A 16,046-nucleotide genomic window follows, 5' to 3' on the forward strand; every position below is an offset into this window, starting at 1 on the left:
CGGGACTCCAGGGTCATGACCCAAGCCGAAGGCAGCCACTTAATAGACTGAGCCACCCAGGCGCCCCTTAAAGGGTTATTTTAAAAAATTCAAAAGAATATGTGAAATGACAGAGATTGCATATGGTCCTCAAAGTCTAAAATATTTATTATCTGGTCCTTTACATATAGTTTAGCCAACGCTTCATCTATTTTGAGGATAGATTGAAGGAATAGATGTATACAGAATATCTGGCTTATATGGACAGAGGGAGGACCCACTGTATGATCCAAAGAGCAGCTCCCACTCCCAGTAACCACTACCCAACTGCTTCTCCCCGTGCAGTGCATTCCGTGATGCTGTCCATGAAAAGCCTACACAGTCCCCAAAGCAAACATGGACACTAAATGGCTACAAGAATGCAAAGCTGTGATTAGTATATACTTCCCAGGACATCTGTACTAGTCTTGTGTTCATCTTTTGGAGTTTCTTGGTTATTACCATGTGTGCCTACATTTTAGTAACCTGGGCATGGCTGTGTGTGAACCCCTAATCTAATGTTACAGGGACTTCAAATGAAGGGCATTATCAATTCACTGACGGGGGTCCAGGAGTCCCTGCCACATACACCTTTGAAGATTTTTTTTATGCCTACTTAAAAAAAAAAAGATAGCATTTGGCTTACATTTAATTGCCAGTGGTGGTTACCTCCAAAAGGGGTATGTATGTGGGGAGAAACTCCTATATTGCTCTGTGGTTTTCTACACTTTTTTTTTTTTTTTTAAGATTTTATTTATTTATTTGACAGAGAGAGACACAGCCAGAGAGGGAACACAAGCAGGGGGAGTGGGAGAGGGAGAAGCAGGCCTCCCGTGGAGCAGGGAGCCCGATGCAGGGCTCAATCCCAGGACCCTGGGATCATGACCTGAGCCGAGGCAGACGCTTAACGACTGAGCCACCCAGGGGTCCCTCTACACTGTCTTTTATAATGAGAACCAAATTCATAAATTATTGGCATTGAAATAAAAATACCAGAAACTTTCCTAATTTTTAAGATAAAGAGGAATGAACTAGATGATCGAAGGCCCCTTTGAACTCTGTGTATAAGATGTGGTTAAGATCTCTGTTCTGGTGGCTCGGGGGGGAAAAGAAATGACAGGCACACATTAGAGGAGTGACAATGAAGGAGAGGGACAAATGGGCTGCCACTTGAGGTGGGTCAAGTCATCTAAAGGTCTTACTTATCATTTGTGTTAAATTAAGTAGACAGAAACTGCTGCTCCTCTGTGTCTCAATGACATTCCAGCCTGAGCACTGAGCCTCAGTTCCCCCTGATGTACACAGGATGGAAGGGACTGCTTCTGAAGGAGGAGCAGGGCCAGCGAAGGAGGTCATGGGTGAGGGTGGGAGGAGAGTGGTCCCACCATGTCTGTCGCATATCAATATAAACTGGGTGGGGGAGGGGATGTTCCGAGGGAGGGGAAAAAAAAAAGAGAAAAGTTCACTGCTCTCAACAGCCTGGGGTAGGAGATTATTTTGAATTCTCTGAAGTGGGAACACTAAGTGGTAGGCAAGGATAGTAATTATAATAAGCATTTATTGAGAACCTATTATATTGCCAAGCACTGTGCTCTGGGGATACAAAGATTAATAAGATAACAGTCTTATTGGGCAATCAAACATATCAACAAAACTATGTGGTAAGTACACTTTCTAAGACTCAAAAAATGGAGAATTATGAAACAGATCTGGCCTCAGGGGTTTTATGAAAAAGAATCAGGGAACGACATTTCTAGAGTTTTATTATTTGAAGATCACGGACAGGTATTATCAATCCAAAACATGTACTATTATTATGTAATAGTATATAAACTATTGTTTTAAGTGAAACAACTGCTTCATTAAATATCAACAGCAACCATTATCAATCTAAAACATGTACTACTGGGGCACCTGTGTGGCTCAGTTGGTTAAGCGTCTGACTCTTGATTTCGGCTCAGGTCATGACCACAGGGTCCTGAGACTGAGCCCCGCAGCGGGCTCTGTGCTGGGCGTGCACTATTATTATATCCTACTATTAACATGCAAAATCAACATGCTTTGTTAATTCTCTGGGAAGATAGAGTAAAAGGTATGACAACTATCCCAAGGATCTCAATTTTAAAAACATAAAATAAAATAAAAACATTATTTGAAATAAGCAGATGGGTCTGACTCCTGGAAGACCAGTAGAGTCCAACTTACGGATGTGGTTTCATTTCTATGTAATTCTTGGGAATGAAGCCATCTTTCCCATTGAGTTCTGCCTTGTACCAGTTCTGATCACATTCTTCATTCAAAACCTAGAAAGAATTAAGACAAGGGGGGAAAAAATCAAATCATTTCCTTTTCACACTCTTAAAAAGGTAGCCACTAAGACAATTATGTTGCCATTTTCGTTTGTAAAAGGCATTATCTGAAGTATGATCAGTTACATGGATGCAAGACTTCACGTGACTTCAAACAACCAGCACATCAACTCTTACAGTTAAAATTAAAAAGTAAAAGAAATGGTCTCGGAAAACCAGGGTCTGACCCCTGAACATCTAGCACTAACCCATCAGTAGGAAAGCAGACAGGAGCATGGCAGGTGAAATGAACAGTGTGGGAGAGGAGATTTGGGAAAACAGCAAGCACTGATGCTGGAGAATGAAGGGACTAAATAAGCCTGCTCTCCGGAAGAGAGCTACTAGACTTCTCCAGAGCTTCTCTGGCCCATCTTCAGGATCACAGGGATCCAGTCCCGGGTCAGCCACCGAACAGGTGTGTCAGGCTGCTGCTTGCATGCACCATCTGTCCACGTGTCCTCATACACAAAACATATTTTAATGAAAAAGCATGGCAAGTCCTACTCTACTCACCCTCAAGGCCACAATGTGTTTGAGTTAGGGAATGCTGGAAGCACAACCACTAGCCCAATTCAGGGGGAAGATACAGAGACCATAAAACTGTAACACTGCATTCTCCAGACTGAAAACATTCTCTACAAACGTGACACGACTACCCAAGGTTATGAGCTAGTGGATCACACACAGATTTACAGATCCCAGACTGCTCCTCGTTACAAGAATGGGCTAGGCCAGGATGCCGCAGAGCAGTACAAGGAGCAAAACAGGTTTGGTAGAAAAGCCACCTCTGAATTCTAGATTTCTAACAGAAGGCAAAGGACAGAAGGCATTTTATTATTTTTATTTTTTATTATTTCGGGAGGGGAGGGGCAGAGGGAGAAGGAAAGATAGAGAATTTTAAGCAGGCTCCAGGTCCAGTGCAGAGCCCAATGAGGGGCTCGATCTCACAACCCTGAGATCATGACCTGAGCTGAAATCAAGAGTCGGGACGCTCAACCAACTGAGCCACCCAGGTGCCCCGGGCAGAGGCATTTTAAAAATTGGTGACTTAAGAGAGGAAATAGAAATATGAGCCCAGGGGTGCCTGGGTGGCTCAGTTGTTAAGCGTCCACCTTCGGCTCAGGTTATGGTCCCAGGGTCCTGGGATCGAGCCCCGCATCGGGCTCCCTGCTCTGCGGAAAGCCTGCTTCTCCCTCTCCCACTCCCCCTGCTTGTGTTCCCTCTCTCGCTGGGTCTCTGTCAAATAAATAAATAAAATCTTAAAAAAAAAGAAAAAGAAAAAGAAATATGGGCCCAACTCCAAAATGCTGAACACAAGAAAGTGGAGACGGACCAGTACAGTTGGCAGTTAATCTATACTATGCAACAAAGTTCTGCAAGAAAGCTGGTAAAATTCCTTTTTTTTTTTTTAAAGTTTATTTTTTTTTTTAGTAATCTCTACACCCAACATGGGGCTTGAACTCATGACCGAAAGATCAAGAATCACATGTTCTTCTCACTTAGCCAGCCAGGCGCCCCCAGGAAAGTTGGTAAAATTCTTTACAAAATGATTTATTCAAGATGCCGAATAAGGCTGGACTCATTACCAGATCAGAACCTGGACTGTTTCATCAGAGTGCGTGTCGTGTAGGTACAGACGGCCCTGACTTGCAATGGTTCAACTTATGATTCTTTGACTTTATGATGGTATAAAAGTGATAGGCATTCAGTAGAAACTGTACTTCAAATTTTGAATTTTGATAGTTCCCTGGGCTAGCAATACACTGTCCTATTCTCTCTCATGATGTCGGGCAGCTGAAGCTCCCAGTCAGCCACGTAATTGTGTGGGTCCATAACTAATGCACTGACTGCCATCCTGCCCCCACACAGCCACTCTGGTTTTCACTTAAAGTACAGTATGCAGTAAATTATGTGAGACAGTCTATACTTTATTTATGAAATAGGCTTTGTGTAAAGATGATTTTGCCTAAGTGGAGGTTACTTTAAGTGTCCTGAGAACATTTAAGGTAGACTAGGTTAAGCTATGGTGTTTCATAGGTTGGTTAGGGGTATATTAAAGGCATTTTCTTTATTTTTTTTTTAAGATTTTATTTATTTACTTATTTGGGGGGTAAGGGAGAGGCAGAGAATCCCAAGCAGACTCCATGCTCCAATGTGGGGGCCTGATCCCACAATTCCGAGATCATAGCCCAAGCTGAAACCAAGAGTTGGACACTCAGCCGACTGAGCCACCCAGGCACTCTTAAATGCATTTTCGGATTGTGATGGTCTTAAGTTGAAAATGGTTCACATTGGCTAAAGTGGCAAATCCCGCAAGAGCTAATAAATGTGAATAGAGAGCTCTGGGGGGGGAAAAAAAAGCTACAGGTAAATCCCAGCAGCCTCAGCAATGAAAACTTTTCATTAGTTTTTCCCTTTTAAAAAAAATCATTATATTTTATTAACTCCTGCAATGATACAACCAATATATGTATCACCCGAGATGCTCTGACCTCAGAAGGGAGCCCGTTGCTGTGCAGGTGTCACAGAAGACTCAACAGCATGAGAGCAAAGGAGAGATTTTAGAAGTTGCTTAAGGACAGTATTCTCTTATCTACCAAAAAGAAGGGCTTAGGGGTGGCTCAGTCGTTAAGCGTCTGCCTTCGGCTCAGGTCATGATCCCAGGGTCCTGGGATTGAGCCCCGCGCCTGGCCCCCTGCTCAGGGGGGAGCCTGCTTCTCCCTCTCCCACTCCCCCTGCTTGTGCTCCCTCTCTTGCTGTGTCTCTCTCTGTCAAATAAATAAATCTTAAAAAATAAAAATAAAAAAGAAGGGCTTAAAGAAAAATGTGGCCTAGTAATCACCTAAAGCATTATCTTATCATAACAACAATAATGAACCTGTAGGCCTACGAAGAGTTTTTCAAAATGTCTTTAAAATTCCTGAAATGGTGCGTTGTATATCTTACTCTAAAGATTTCTTGGAAGACAGAGTAGAGTCAGTCTCAGGCCCATCTGGGCACCCAAACAGAGTTAAGGTAACCACTTGGAAAAGACCAATTTTAATTTGTGACCTATAACCTTGCAGAAAAGAACTGTTATTGCATGCTAGTTCATACAGCTGCACATTCTTATCACCTTTACTTAGAAGCAAACCCCCTAAAAATGCTCCCCCTAGTAATTTATGGGGCAACTTGCAGATTTGGCACCAATTCAGAACTATGGTTTTCTGCAGAACAAAAGTGTTACTTGGTGATTACTATGCTTTTCTCCCCAGGAAGACAGGAAAATATGGAATTAACGCACTTAGTTTATTTTTAATGTATGTGAATAATTAAAATGTTGGTTCTCTGGAATATTCTAGTATCTAGAATATCACTTTACCAGAAAGTCAAAATTTGCTGTGCATGCCTCTAAACTTCTTTACTCTAGAACTTAAGAACACTGGTTCTGGGGCACCTGGGTGGCTCAGTTGGTTGGGCGACTGCCTTCGGCTCGGGTCATGATCCCGGAGTCCCGGGATCGAGTCCCACATCGGGCTCCCTGCTCAGCGGGGAGTCTGCTTCTCCCTCTAACCCTCCCCCCTCTCATGCTCTCTCACTCTCATTCTCTCTCTCAAATAAATAAATAAAATCTTAAAAAAAAAAAAAAAAAAAAAAAAGAAAAAGAAAAAAGAACACTGGTTCTGCCGGAGGCAAAGCACAGGAGAGTGCGTCCCTGCCAGCCTGGGCCACCCTGGGAGTCAGGGACCAGGTCTTCCGACCCAGTGGCTCCACTCACATCGGCATGACACGCAAGCCCTGCAGCTGGGACGACTTAACAGATATTTACAAATTAAGTTTTATTCAAACGTCTAAATGCTTAGAACAGCAAAGGACACAAATTAACCTAAGTGAGTCCAAAGTGGAGCAGAGAAGGGGACCAGAACCATGTGTGGATGAGTCTGCACCTACAGAGACTGTGTTCAACTTCCTACGGACTGACGTGAATACTCATGTCCATCACACATAATTTAAAAAGCCTCGTCAGAGTTCTGAGAATGAGGAAGCGCCCCCATCTCCATTCCCCAAGATGGAAAGCACGCTCACTCACTCATTTCATTCCCCCCGGAACGAATAGGTGGTGGCATTCAACAACCAAATTTTCATTGAGTCCTGAAAATCTCAGGAAATGTTTTTAGGTTTTACCCCACAGCTGCAGGTTCTATCCGAACCTTCATATTCCCTCAAATTAGGACTTTGTAGCCACACAAAACACTCTAGTTTAACAGAAGCAAACTGATCAAGAGATGAGATTATGAAAGGAGGAAGTGACAAGTTTCAATGACTTTTTTTCTTCTTGCAAAAAGACTGAAAATAATGTCAGAACTCAAATCAGGAAGAGACCTACAAATGAGGAATGATGTGAAGTTTATACAGGACATTTAAAACTGTTCCAGTCAATGGAGGGGGACAATGCGGCCTTTCAGGGTGTCACTAATGTTGTATTTCTTGACTGCATGCTGGCTACCTGGGTATGTTCAGTTTATGAGAATTCACTGAACTGGGTACTCAGGATCTGTGAACTTTTCTGTATGTATATCATACTTCAACTAAGGGGCGCCTGGCTGGCTCAATCGGTGGAGCATGCAACTCTTGATCTCAGGTTGTGTGTTCCAGTCCCATATTGGGTGTAGCGATTACTTAAAAATAAAATCTTAAAAAAAGTTAGAAATGGGGTGCCTGGGTGGCTCAGTCGTTGGGTGTCTGCCTTCGGCTCAGGTCATGATCCCAGGGTCCTGGGATCGAGCCCCGCATCGGCTCCCTGCTCCGCGGGGAGCCTGCTTCTCCCTCTGCCACTCCCCCTGCTGTGTTCCCTCTCTGGTTGTGTGTCTCTGTCAAATAAATAAGTAAAATCTTAAAAAAATAAAAAATAAAAAAATAAAATCTTAAAAAAAGTTAGAAATATTTCAGTCAAGAGAACATAGTAATATTCTGGTCCAGTTCGCACATAAGAAAATCACACCAGGGCCCCCTCATACATCTTGGGTACAAACTTCACACCCCAAAAAATACATAGGAAAGCAGAAAACAACACAGTAAGACTCCAGAAACCCCCCAGAATGATAGCTTACCATAACTATTCTATGGAAAAAAAATTTCCAGAAATAAATCTTTCTTTAACCTTGTGATTCTACTATTCTTATGTGATTTTGATAACAGTATTCACTGCTGCCCTCACCCCCAGTCTGAGACTATTCTTAAAGCAATGTAAATTTCCATTTATACCAATACGAAGTCAAAGCTTTCCAGTTAAGAAAAAAAAAAAAAAAGGGGGCGCCTGGGTGGCTCAGTTGGTTAAGCGACTGCCTTCGGCTCAGGTCATGATCCTGGAGTCCCTGGATCGAGTCCCGCATCGGGCTCCCTGCTCGGCAGGGAGCCTGCTTCTCCCTCTGACCCTCCCCCATCTCATGTGCTCTCATTCTCTCTGTCTCAAATAAATAAATAAAATCTTTAAAAAAAAAAAAAAAAAAAGGTCAAAGATTTAGGTCTCAGGCCCCTTAGATCTGGATTCAAGGGGCTGAACACATGAGTTCAAATTCCAATCTTACCAGTGAACTATGTGACCTTGGACAAATGACTGTTGTCTAAATTCTGGTTTCCCCACCTAGAAAGTGGTGGTAACACCTACACCTCCCAGGGTTACTGAGGTGATTGAGTAAGAAAACGTGATAAGCAGTGTAGCAATCAGTACAGAGCTACATTCCAGCTGTCTTAGTGGACAAATTTACTTCACAACATTTACTCTGCCTTACACATGTGCAGTATTAGATCTAACAAAAAGTGGCAATCCTGGGAGGACTAAATATTACCTTCACTAAATCTGGTATCTTTAACATAATGCTGTTCATGGGCACCAACGGCATACATACTAAGAGGACTGGGATCCTTGTTTTATTCTGAAAACACACCAGTAGGAGACTCTGGCTTACTTCAAGAGAGATTTTTTTTTTTAAAGATTTTATTTATTTATTTGACAGAGACACAGCGAGACAGGGAACACAAGCAGGGGGAGAGGGAGATGGAGAAGCAGGCTTCCTGCTGAGCAGGGAGCCCGATGTGGGGCTCGATCCCAGGACCCTGGGATCATGACCTGAGCCGAAGGCAGATGCTAAACGACTGAGCCACCCAGGTGCCCCTCAAGAAAGATTTTAAATGCACAGTTCGAGGATCACAATAGCTAATTCCTTTCCCTGTCTCTTCTACACAGATACTGGGAGATAAGAACTGTACTTGATTTTCTACACAAATTATGGAAAAAGGTATCTTTTTTTTTTTTTAAGATTTTATTTATTTGTCAGAGAGAGAGAGAGAGAGCACAAGCAGAGGGAGAAGCAGGCTCCCTGCTGAGGGACCCAGGCGTCCCCAAAAAGGTTATCTTTTAGGAAAATGGCAGATAAGTATTTTGTTTATAAATTGCTAGTTTGTTTAGATTGTAATGTGAATTATGGGGCTATTCTCTTGTAATGAACATATTCAGTTACCTGTAAATAAACAAACAAAAGAAATCATGATTTTTTTTTTTTTTTAAGAGCAGGGGTGGGGGGAGGAACAGAGGGAGAGGGAGGGCGAGAATCCCAAGCGGGCTCCGTGCCCGGTGCAGAGCCTGACACAGGGCTTGATCTCACAACCCCGAGATCATGACATGAACCAAAATCAAGAGTGGTCGTCGTTTAACCCACTGAGCCACCCAGGCGCCCCAGAAATCATGATTTTTAAAAAATAAGTATGGGGGTGCTGGGTGCCTCAGTTGGTTAAGCATCTACTTCAGCGCAGGTCATGATCTTGGGGTCCTGGGATCCAATGCTCAGCAGGGAGTCTGTTTCTCCCTCTCTCCCTCTCCCTCCTTGTGCTCTCTCTCTCTCAAATAAAAACAAAACAAAACAAAACAAAACAAAAACAAAACAAGAGGGGCAGTGGGTGGCTCAGTCAGTTAAGTGGCTCCCTGTTCAGCAGGGAGTCTGCTTGTCCCTCTCCCTTTGCTCCTCCCCCCTTGGCTCATGCTCTTTCTCACTCACTCACTCTCTCAAATAAATAAATAAAATCTTAAAAAAATAAAATAAGAAATGTCAACTGGGATGTTGGTAAAAAAATAAATAAAAATAAAAATAAGTATGCAGTACAGTTATGGAGCAGTGCGCCAATCCAAAATTTTATCAATTTGTAAAGCGCTTGTGTAAGGGCACTCACACGTAAAAGACAGGAACAATGACGTATTTAGGCTCCTACACAAACCACCCCCCCTCAAATGCCACTTATATGAGGTCCCTGCATTAAAGAAATTCAACATAAGCCAGTGAGCTTCTCCTGCTCTTCAAGGTCAATCAATCCCACAGTAACGATAATGAAATACTGCCATGACCTGTAGACAGATTAAGAATCTGGTGATCCTACCATATTAATTGCAAGTTCTTAAAAAAAAAAAAAAAAAAAAGGGAGAATGCACACACACTTTTTAAAGTCTTAAACCCCTAAAAAAAAAAATGTGACAGGGCGCTGGCTAGGGTAACTGCACCAGGACAGCCGTTTAAAAATCCACTGTCTTCAGCTGCCTGTTACATATTTTATTGGAAACTATGAGAATGCTCCTCCACTTTAGACTCCCTGAGCATGGATTACTGACTCGGTCTCAGACTGCACTGATTCACTGCTGACACTTTAGATAAGTGCTTTACAATCACCACCTCCGTCTGTCACAGGTTTTGCTCCAAGTGAGAAACATCTTGGTTGTGCGGCTTGCTCTACTGTGTGCCAAATCATGAAAAACACCCACACTGTAGACAAGCTATTCTGATTTTAACGATGAGATGCCCAACTTAAAGGCAGTTTAATAATTGAGGTTCCTGGTCCCACAGAAACCTTCAATTGTTTACCCAAGCACACAGCACAATTCTCAAAGTTCACGCCGCCTGGCTAAGTCTCCAGGCTGAAGGACTACAGCTCAGTCAAGACACTTGACAGGAAGTCGGCCCTTAGACACCAGAACACTGAGAAGAAATGAAATGCATTTATGAGGTTTTAAAACTCTCCCAATTTTAGCAGATTTATGAATTTGTGTGTGAACATCAAATTATACTGTTTCATTAAATGGTTTAAAGAGGGACACCTGGCTGGCTCAGTCAGTAGCGCATGCGACTCTTGATCTCGGGGTGGTGAGTTCAAGCCCCACGTTGGGTGTACAGCTTACTTAAAATAGTAAGTGGTTTAAAGAAAGTCTTCATTAAAAAAAGTATTCACGTAACAACATCAAAACAAGGGGGTACTTTACCTTATGGTGATGACCTCTCTCAGTGAAAGTATAACATTTGTGCCATGAAATGCTTTTTTAGCTCCCCTTTGAAAGGAGTCTTTCCAGAAGATTCATTTCTTTGGGGATCGAAGAGTCTGAAATCCTTGACTTATGTTATTTTCAGAGAGGATTTCATTTATCAAAGTAAAGAAATCCAACAGGCACTGTTAGTTAAGTCTACCTTCTGACCACTAGTGAAACATGGTGAAAGGGCTAGGTTTTGCCCTTTAAACAAGTAGGCTCCACACCCAGTGTGGGGCTCGAACTCAAGACCCCAAGATCAAGAGTCATTTGCTGCACCAACTGAGCCAGCAAGGTACTCACCCCCTGCCCCTTTAAACAATTTTAAAAGGAAAAGAAAGAAAAAGAGAGAACAAGGGAAGGAGGGGGGAAAAAAAAAAACCTCTCAAACTCCCAAATTTTTCACTGGTACAAATCACTTATTACTTTTATACTGCCATCTGAATATGAACCATCTGTACCCCAGAAGCAGTATTTTCGTCCCTGTTGCTCAAGCTACGCTTCTGTTCTCTCCCTGAGCAGCTGCTATCAACGGGGATCAGTCTGAAAGGGAACAGCAGCAAGTCAGCAGGCTGAGGGGCACCAAATGCCCAACATTAAGGCTAAACTGGTTTTACCTTAATCTACTTAATGCCCCAAATCAGTTCAAACAGCACTGGTTTTCTCTTTAGAAAGTACTGAATAGCCTCTTACAGACCCAAACTGTCCTTAGTCTGGAGTTCCAGTCTTTATAGTTCGGCCAACACCTACTTATCTACCTTCTCACCAGCTAGTTCTCTAAATGAACCCTTCAGTTCAGTCAAGCAAGTCAACTCACCAACTTCTAAACACACTAGACTTCCAAGTTTTCCCTCTGGTTGGATTGTCCTTTTCCTTATCTATTTGGTAAGCTCTCAAGATTCAGTTCAGGGCTTACAAACCATCTTGGTCAACTTTTCTGTTTCACTTTTATAATATTTAATGGAGGATCATGGTCGAGAGTAACAATCCCTTATGACATCTTGTCTACCACTATACTTTGTACTGTGTACTACTGGTGTGCTATGGTCCTCTCCTAAATTAAACTGCAAACACCGTGAGGCTGGCTCCATGCCCAATTCTCATCTGTGGTCCCCACAGTTCTTAGAATGGTATCTAGCATATTTTGAGGAATTGACTTGTATATGGGGGCCGTGTTCAAAGTAATGCACACTGTATCCCAGAGCTAGCTGGGTCCAAGAACAATGGCAGGAGCAGCACAGATTACACACCACCATCAGACTCCTTGATGAAAAACAGTAGCCTCTTAAACAGACCTTAGTGAAAGAAGACGGACCGTCGTCAAAAGTTTGTTTCCCCAAGGAAGGAGAGGCAAAGTAAAGTAACAGAATTAGGCAGTCAGTCTTGCTGTAACATGAGCACCACTGCCCAAAGACTTCCATGTGGAGGATCTCAAAACGGGGTGTGCTAAATCCTTTCCACAAGACTACCTGCTTTTACTTTCCCCAAGATAAAAAGATACAAGGTGGGGAAAAGGGGATGGATAGGTAGGTAAGGGAAATTTCAGTATGAAATGGATAAAAGCAGGTGATGATTTGGGTGGATGAGGGAGAGAGGAGGGATAGCTCCTACCCTATCCATACTAATGGGCAGCAGGGGAGCACATCCTGGAAAGTGGAGATGCTTGGTTCAGTCTGCAAGTTTGACTTCTGACTGATTTTTGCAGGGTATTATTTTATAGCTAAAAATTTTCCAGCAAAATTTTTACAAAAGACAGCCTGGAAGGGGCTCCTGACTTTGGCTCAGGTCATGATCTTGGGGTCCTGGGATTGAGCCCTTGCATCAAGCTCCACGCTCAGCAGGGAGTCTGTTTCTCCCTCTCCCATTGCCCTTCCCCCCAGCTTCTCTCTCTGTCAGGTAAATAAATAAAATCTAAAAGACAGCTTGGAAGACCTTGGACTTTTCTTATTCTTTTAAATGATTTTTTAAAAAGATTTTATTTATTTGAGAGAGAGAACATGAGTGGTGGTGGTGCGGGAGGAGCAGAGGGGGAGAGAGAGGGACAAGCAGACTCTGCACTGAGCGCAGAGACCATGCAGAGGCCGATGAGGGGCTCAATCTTGAGACCATGACCTGGGCTGAAACCAGGAGTGGGACGTTCAACCAACTGGCCCCTAGATCTTGGGACTTTTCTATTCTTCCACTGAATGGCAGCTAGGTTGATGTAGACAGAAAAATGATTAGACACACACACACACTGATTATATTAAAAGCTGACGACCACTAGTGCATTTGTTTTTAAATGTAAGACTTCCTTTATAATATTTATACGTGTAAAAAGATGAACAATCAAGAAGGCCAATCAAATTACAGATATTTCTCTTTCTCTGAGAAACAGTTAAGTAACTCAAAAACCAAATCAGATACTTTCATCAACCTCTAAAGGTTCAGCTGTCATTAAGAAAAGCTGCTCATGACATTTTAACAAAACAGGAAGGTAGTTCACACTTACGTGATATTACTCCACCCAGATAAATCTGGAGGCAGTGAAACCTAAATGCACAGGCAATACCCCAAAATAAACTCTTTCTACCAAAGGGGTACCAAGAGTTTCCATTCAAAATAACTGTCTTTTGTGTTTTGTGACTCATGGAAGACATTACATTGGTGTAGCTGATTGCTCAAACAGAAGCGTAAAATGCTCTCAGAATGTCAGAATTATTACTGCAGGGGGTTGGGAGAGATGAGGGAGGGGGAGAGACAGAGATATCAGGGAGTTTCAAGAGAGAAAATTCTGTGCGTTTGCAAAATTCAGCAATCATACGATGGCTTGTACCAGGCAAGTACTGTGTCACAGAGTGCCAAGCCCCGAGCTATGGGTCTGAGGGTACAAGGGCTACACCTCCCAAGGAGCTTAGAGTTTAGTAAATTGCTAGGTGCAACACAGGGAGATGGATGCCGGGAGAGGAGATAATAATGGGTACTATGATAAGTATCAACTCAACAGAACATATCTGGGTTCCAAACACTGGAGAGAAAAAGACCTGAGTCCAGGACACAGGGGGGACACAGGAACACTTCCTGGATGAAGTGTGAACTAGGTTACACTCTTTGTCTGCATCTCTAGCTCTGCTCAGCCCATGCAGAGCTGTGAGGGGAAGGAACATGGCACACTTCCCGACTTGCTATCAAACAAATGCTGGATGGGTTATTCTCTTGGCCACACTTGGCTGCCATTAACTAAATGACTGGTTAAGCTTCTTTAAGTTGAAAAGTAAAACTTTACTAACAGTATCAGAATTTCCCAAATGGAAGTGACCAAAATAATCTCTCACTTTAACAATATATATTTATAAAAGACACTGTCTTTGCCATATTGTTTACTGACAACAGAAGGCTTTCAATCTTGGGTCAATTTCTACAACCCTCTCCTCCAAGAACCAAACAAAATAAAGAACAAGGAGAGGCCAGAGCGCAGGAGTTACTATTTTCTAAGGATGGGAAACCCTGCTCCCATTCATCAATTCCACCCTCTGAGACCTATTTACTTCCTGCTGCTTCACCATAATAAATACAACAAAAAACAGGAACACCCAACACCACCCCCCCCCCCCCCCCCCCCCCCCCCCCGCCGTCCAAAAAATTCATGACAGTAGAGTTTATTAAATTTCACTTAAGGTCTTATTGATTCAAGATGGGAACCCGAGTCTATTGATTTATAGTCGTTCTGTGACCCGAGAGCCACCTAAGAAAACCTAACTGAAAGAAAAAAACAAAAACAAAAAAACCCACCACACCAGAAAACCAACGTCAGTCAGTGAGCTAATCACTGACAGCTGCATAAGGATCTAGGCCTCTGAAAAACTCAAGCCCAGAGGTCCTTACACCTAGGATGTTAACACTGAGAACTAAAAAAGCTAGTTACAATGTGTTTCCACTTCCCATGCAGTGAATCTAGCTCCAAATTAGGACAGTCTGCGATCACAAGAGAGAGGTACTGGATAGAGTGGTAAGTCCCCACTTCCTATTCCCACAGTGGAGGCGAGTGCAGGCAGTCAGGCAGGTAATTACAATACTAAGGTGAAAGTGTGGATTATCGTTAAGTATAGCGTGAGGGAACACAAAACACGAGACCTAACCTAGTCTAGGGTTAGGGGAGGCAGTCAGAGAGTGACCTTTGAGGGGAGATCCAGAGGGTCTCCTGTGGATGCTGTGGGCAGAAGGTTATCGTGTACAAATGGGGGAATGAAAAGTGGAGGCTAAGGATGACAATCAGAAGGCACGGAAGAGTGACACCCAGGTGTACATTTTTCACGCGTTCTGCTGGCTGCACTGCGCAAGTGCAGGGAACACACACTATAGCTGTGGGCACCGATGCCAGGGTTTGCACGGGGAGGGGCAGTGCAGGAGAGGGAAGGATTCACATTCAAGAACTTTTTGGACGTGGAATCCAAACTGCTTGGTAATGAGATGTGGCTCAGTGGTGTCTCTCCTCGCCACTGATTTTTTTCTGAAAAGCATTAAAAAAACCCTATGCCCTACTGGGCAACTTTCTCTCTTTTAAGGCCACCATGAATAAAAAGAATAATTTTAAAAGGCAGATGGTACCCCTGTGTTGGTATCTTCCATCTGCCTCTCCAGATCTGGCTCACACCCTACTCTGTCCTGTGTGGACCCCATCAACAGGCTCCTTTACAGGATCTCTTGCTCTGGATGCTCTCCAGTTCGGGGGTTTCTGTGGACAATCCTGGATCTTCAACTGTTGGTCTCAGCCCTCCTGACACAGTCCTTTTCTCCCCCAGGTTCTGGTAACTCCCCCTACTTCCTTTGCCTCGCTCTTCTTCAGGCCTCAAGATGGAAACCTGGTTCCTAGGTCTGGGCACTGCACCATCCCCTGTGGTTTTTCAGAGAAGCCCTGCCTACACCTTGTGAAGAGTCTCATTACTAAAGTCTCCTCAAATTAGCTGATTTAAGTGTGTCATGTATTTCCTACCAGGACCCTGACTGAAATGACTCTCAAAATCAGTTGTATCTATCCTTTGGAACTCATCGAGACATTTCATGATATAAAGTGACATTTCTTATGGGGCAAGGAGAATGCAAGAAGTATCTGAATTCTACCAACTACTTGGGAGAAGAAAATTCTAAAAGGGCCTTGCTTTATGAGGTCCACCTTTTTTTTTTGTTTTAAGATTTTATTTATTTATTTGACAGAGAGAGACACAGCAAGAGAGGGAACACAAGCAGGGGGAATGGGAAAAGGAGAAGCTTCCTGCAGAGCAGGGAGCCTGATGCGGGGCTCGATCCCAGGACCCTGGGATCATGACTCAAGGCGAAGGCAGATGCTTAACGACTGAGCCACCCAGGCACCCCGA

The 16,046-nt window shown here is 43.3% G+C and overlaps 1 protein-coding gene across 3 annotated transcripts in view; it reads right to left on the bottom strand.

Annotated features, from left to right (window-relative positions):
* The window catches only part of GRB2 (growth factor receptor bound protein 2), a 72,982-nt gene that overhangs the window by 9,927 nt on the left and 47,009 nt on the right, over positions 1-16,046 (bottom strand). For all 3 annotated transcript variants that reach the window (XM_032429399.1, XM_032429401.1, XM_032429400.1), the window contains one exon: positions 2,224-2,321. In XM_032429399.1, the coding sequence (XP_032285290.1) occupies positions 2,224-2,321 (98 nt within the window). The remainder of the gene's footprint in view (positions 1-2,223; positions 2,322-16,046) is intronic.

Source organism: Phoca vitulina, unplaced genomic scaffold (genome assembly GCF_004348235.1).
Source record: "Phoca vitulina isolate PV1807 unplaced genomic scaffold, GSC_HSeal_1.0 scaffold41, whole genome shotgun sequence".
Classification (NCBI taxonomy): Eukaryota; Metazoa; Chordata; class Mammalia; order Carnivora; family Phocidae; genus Phoca; species Phoca vitulina.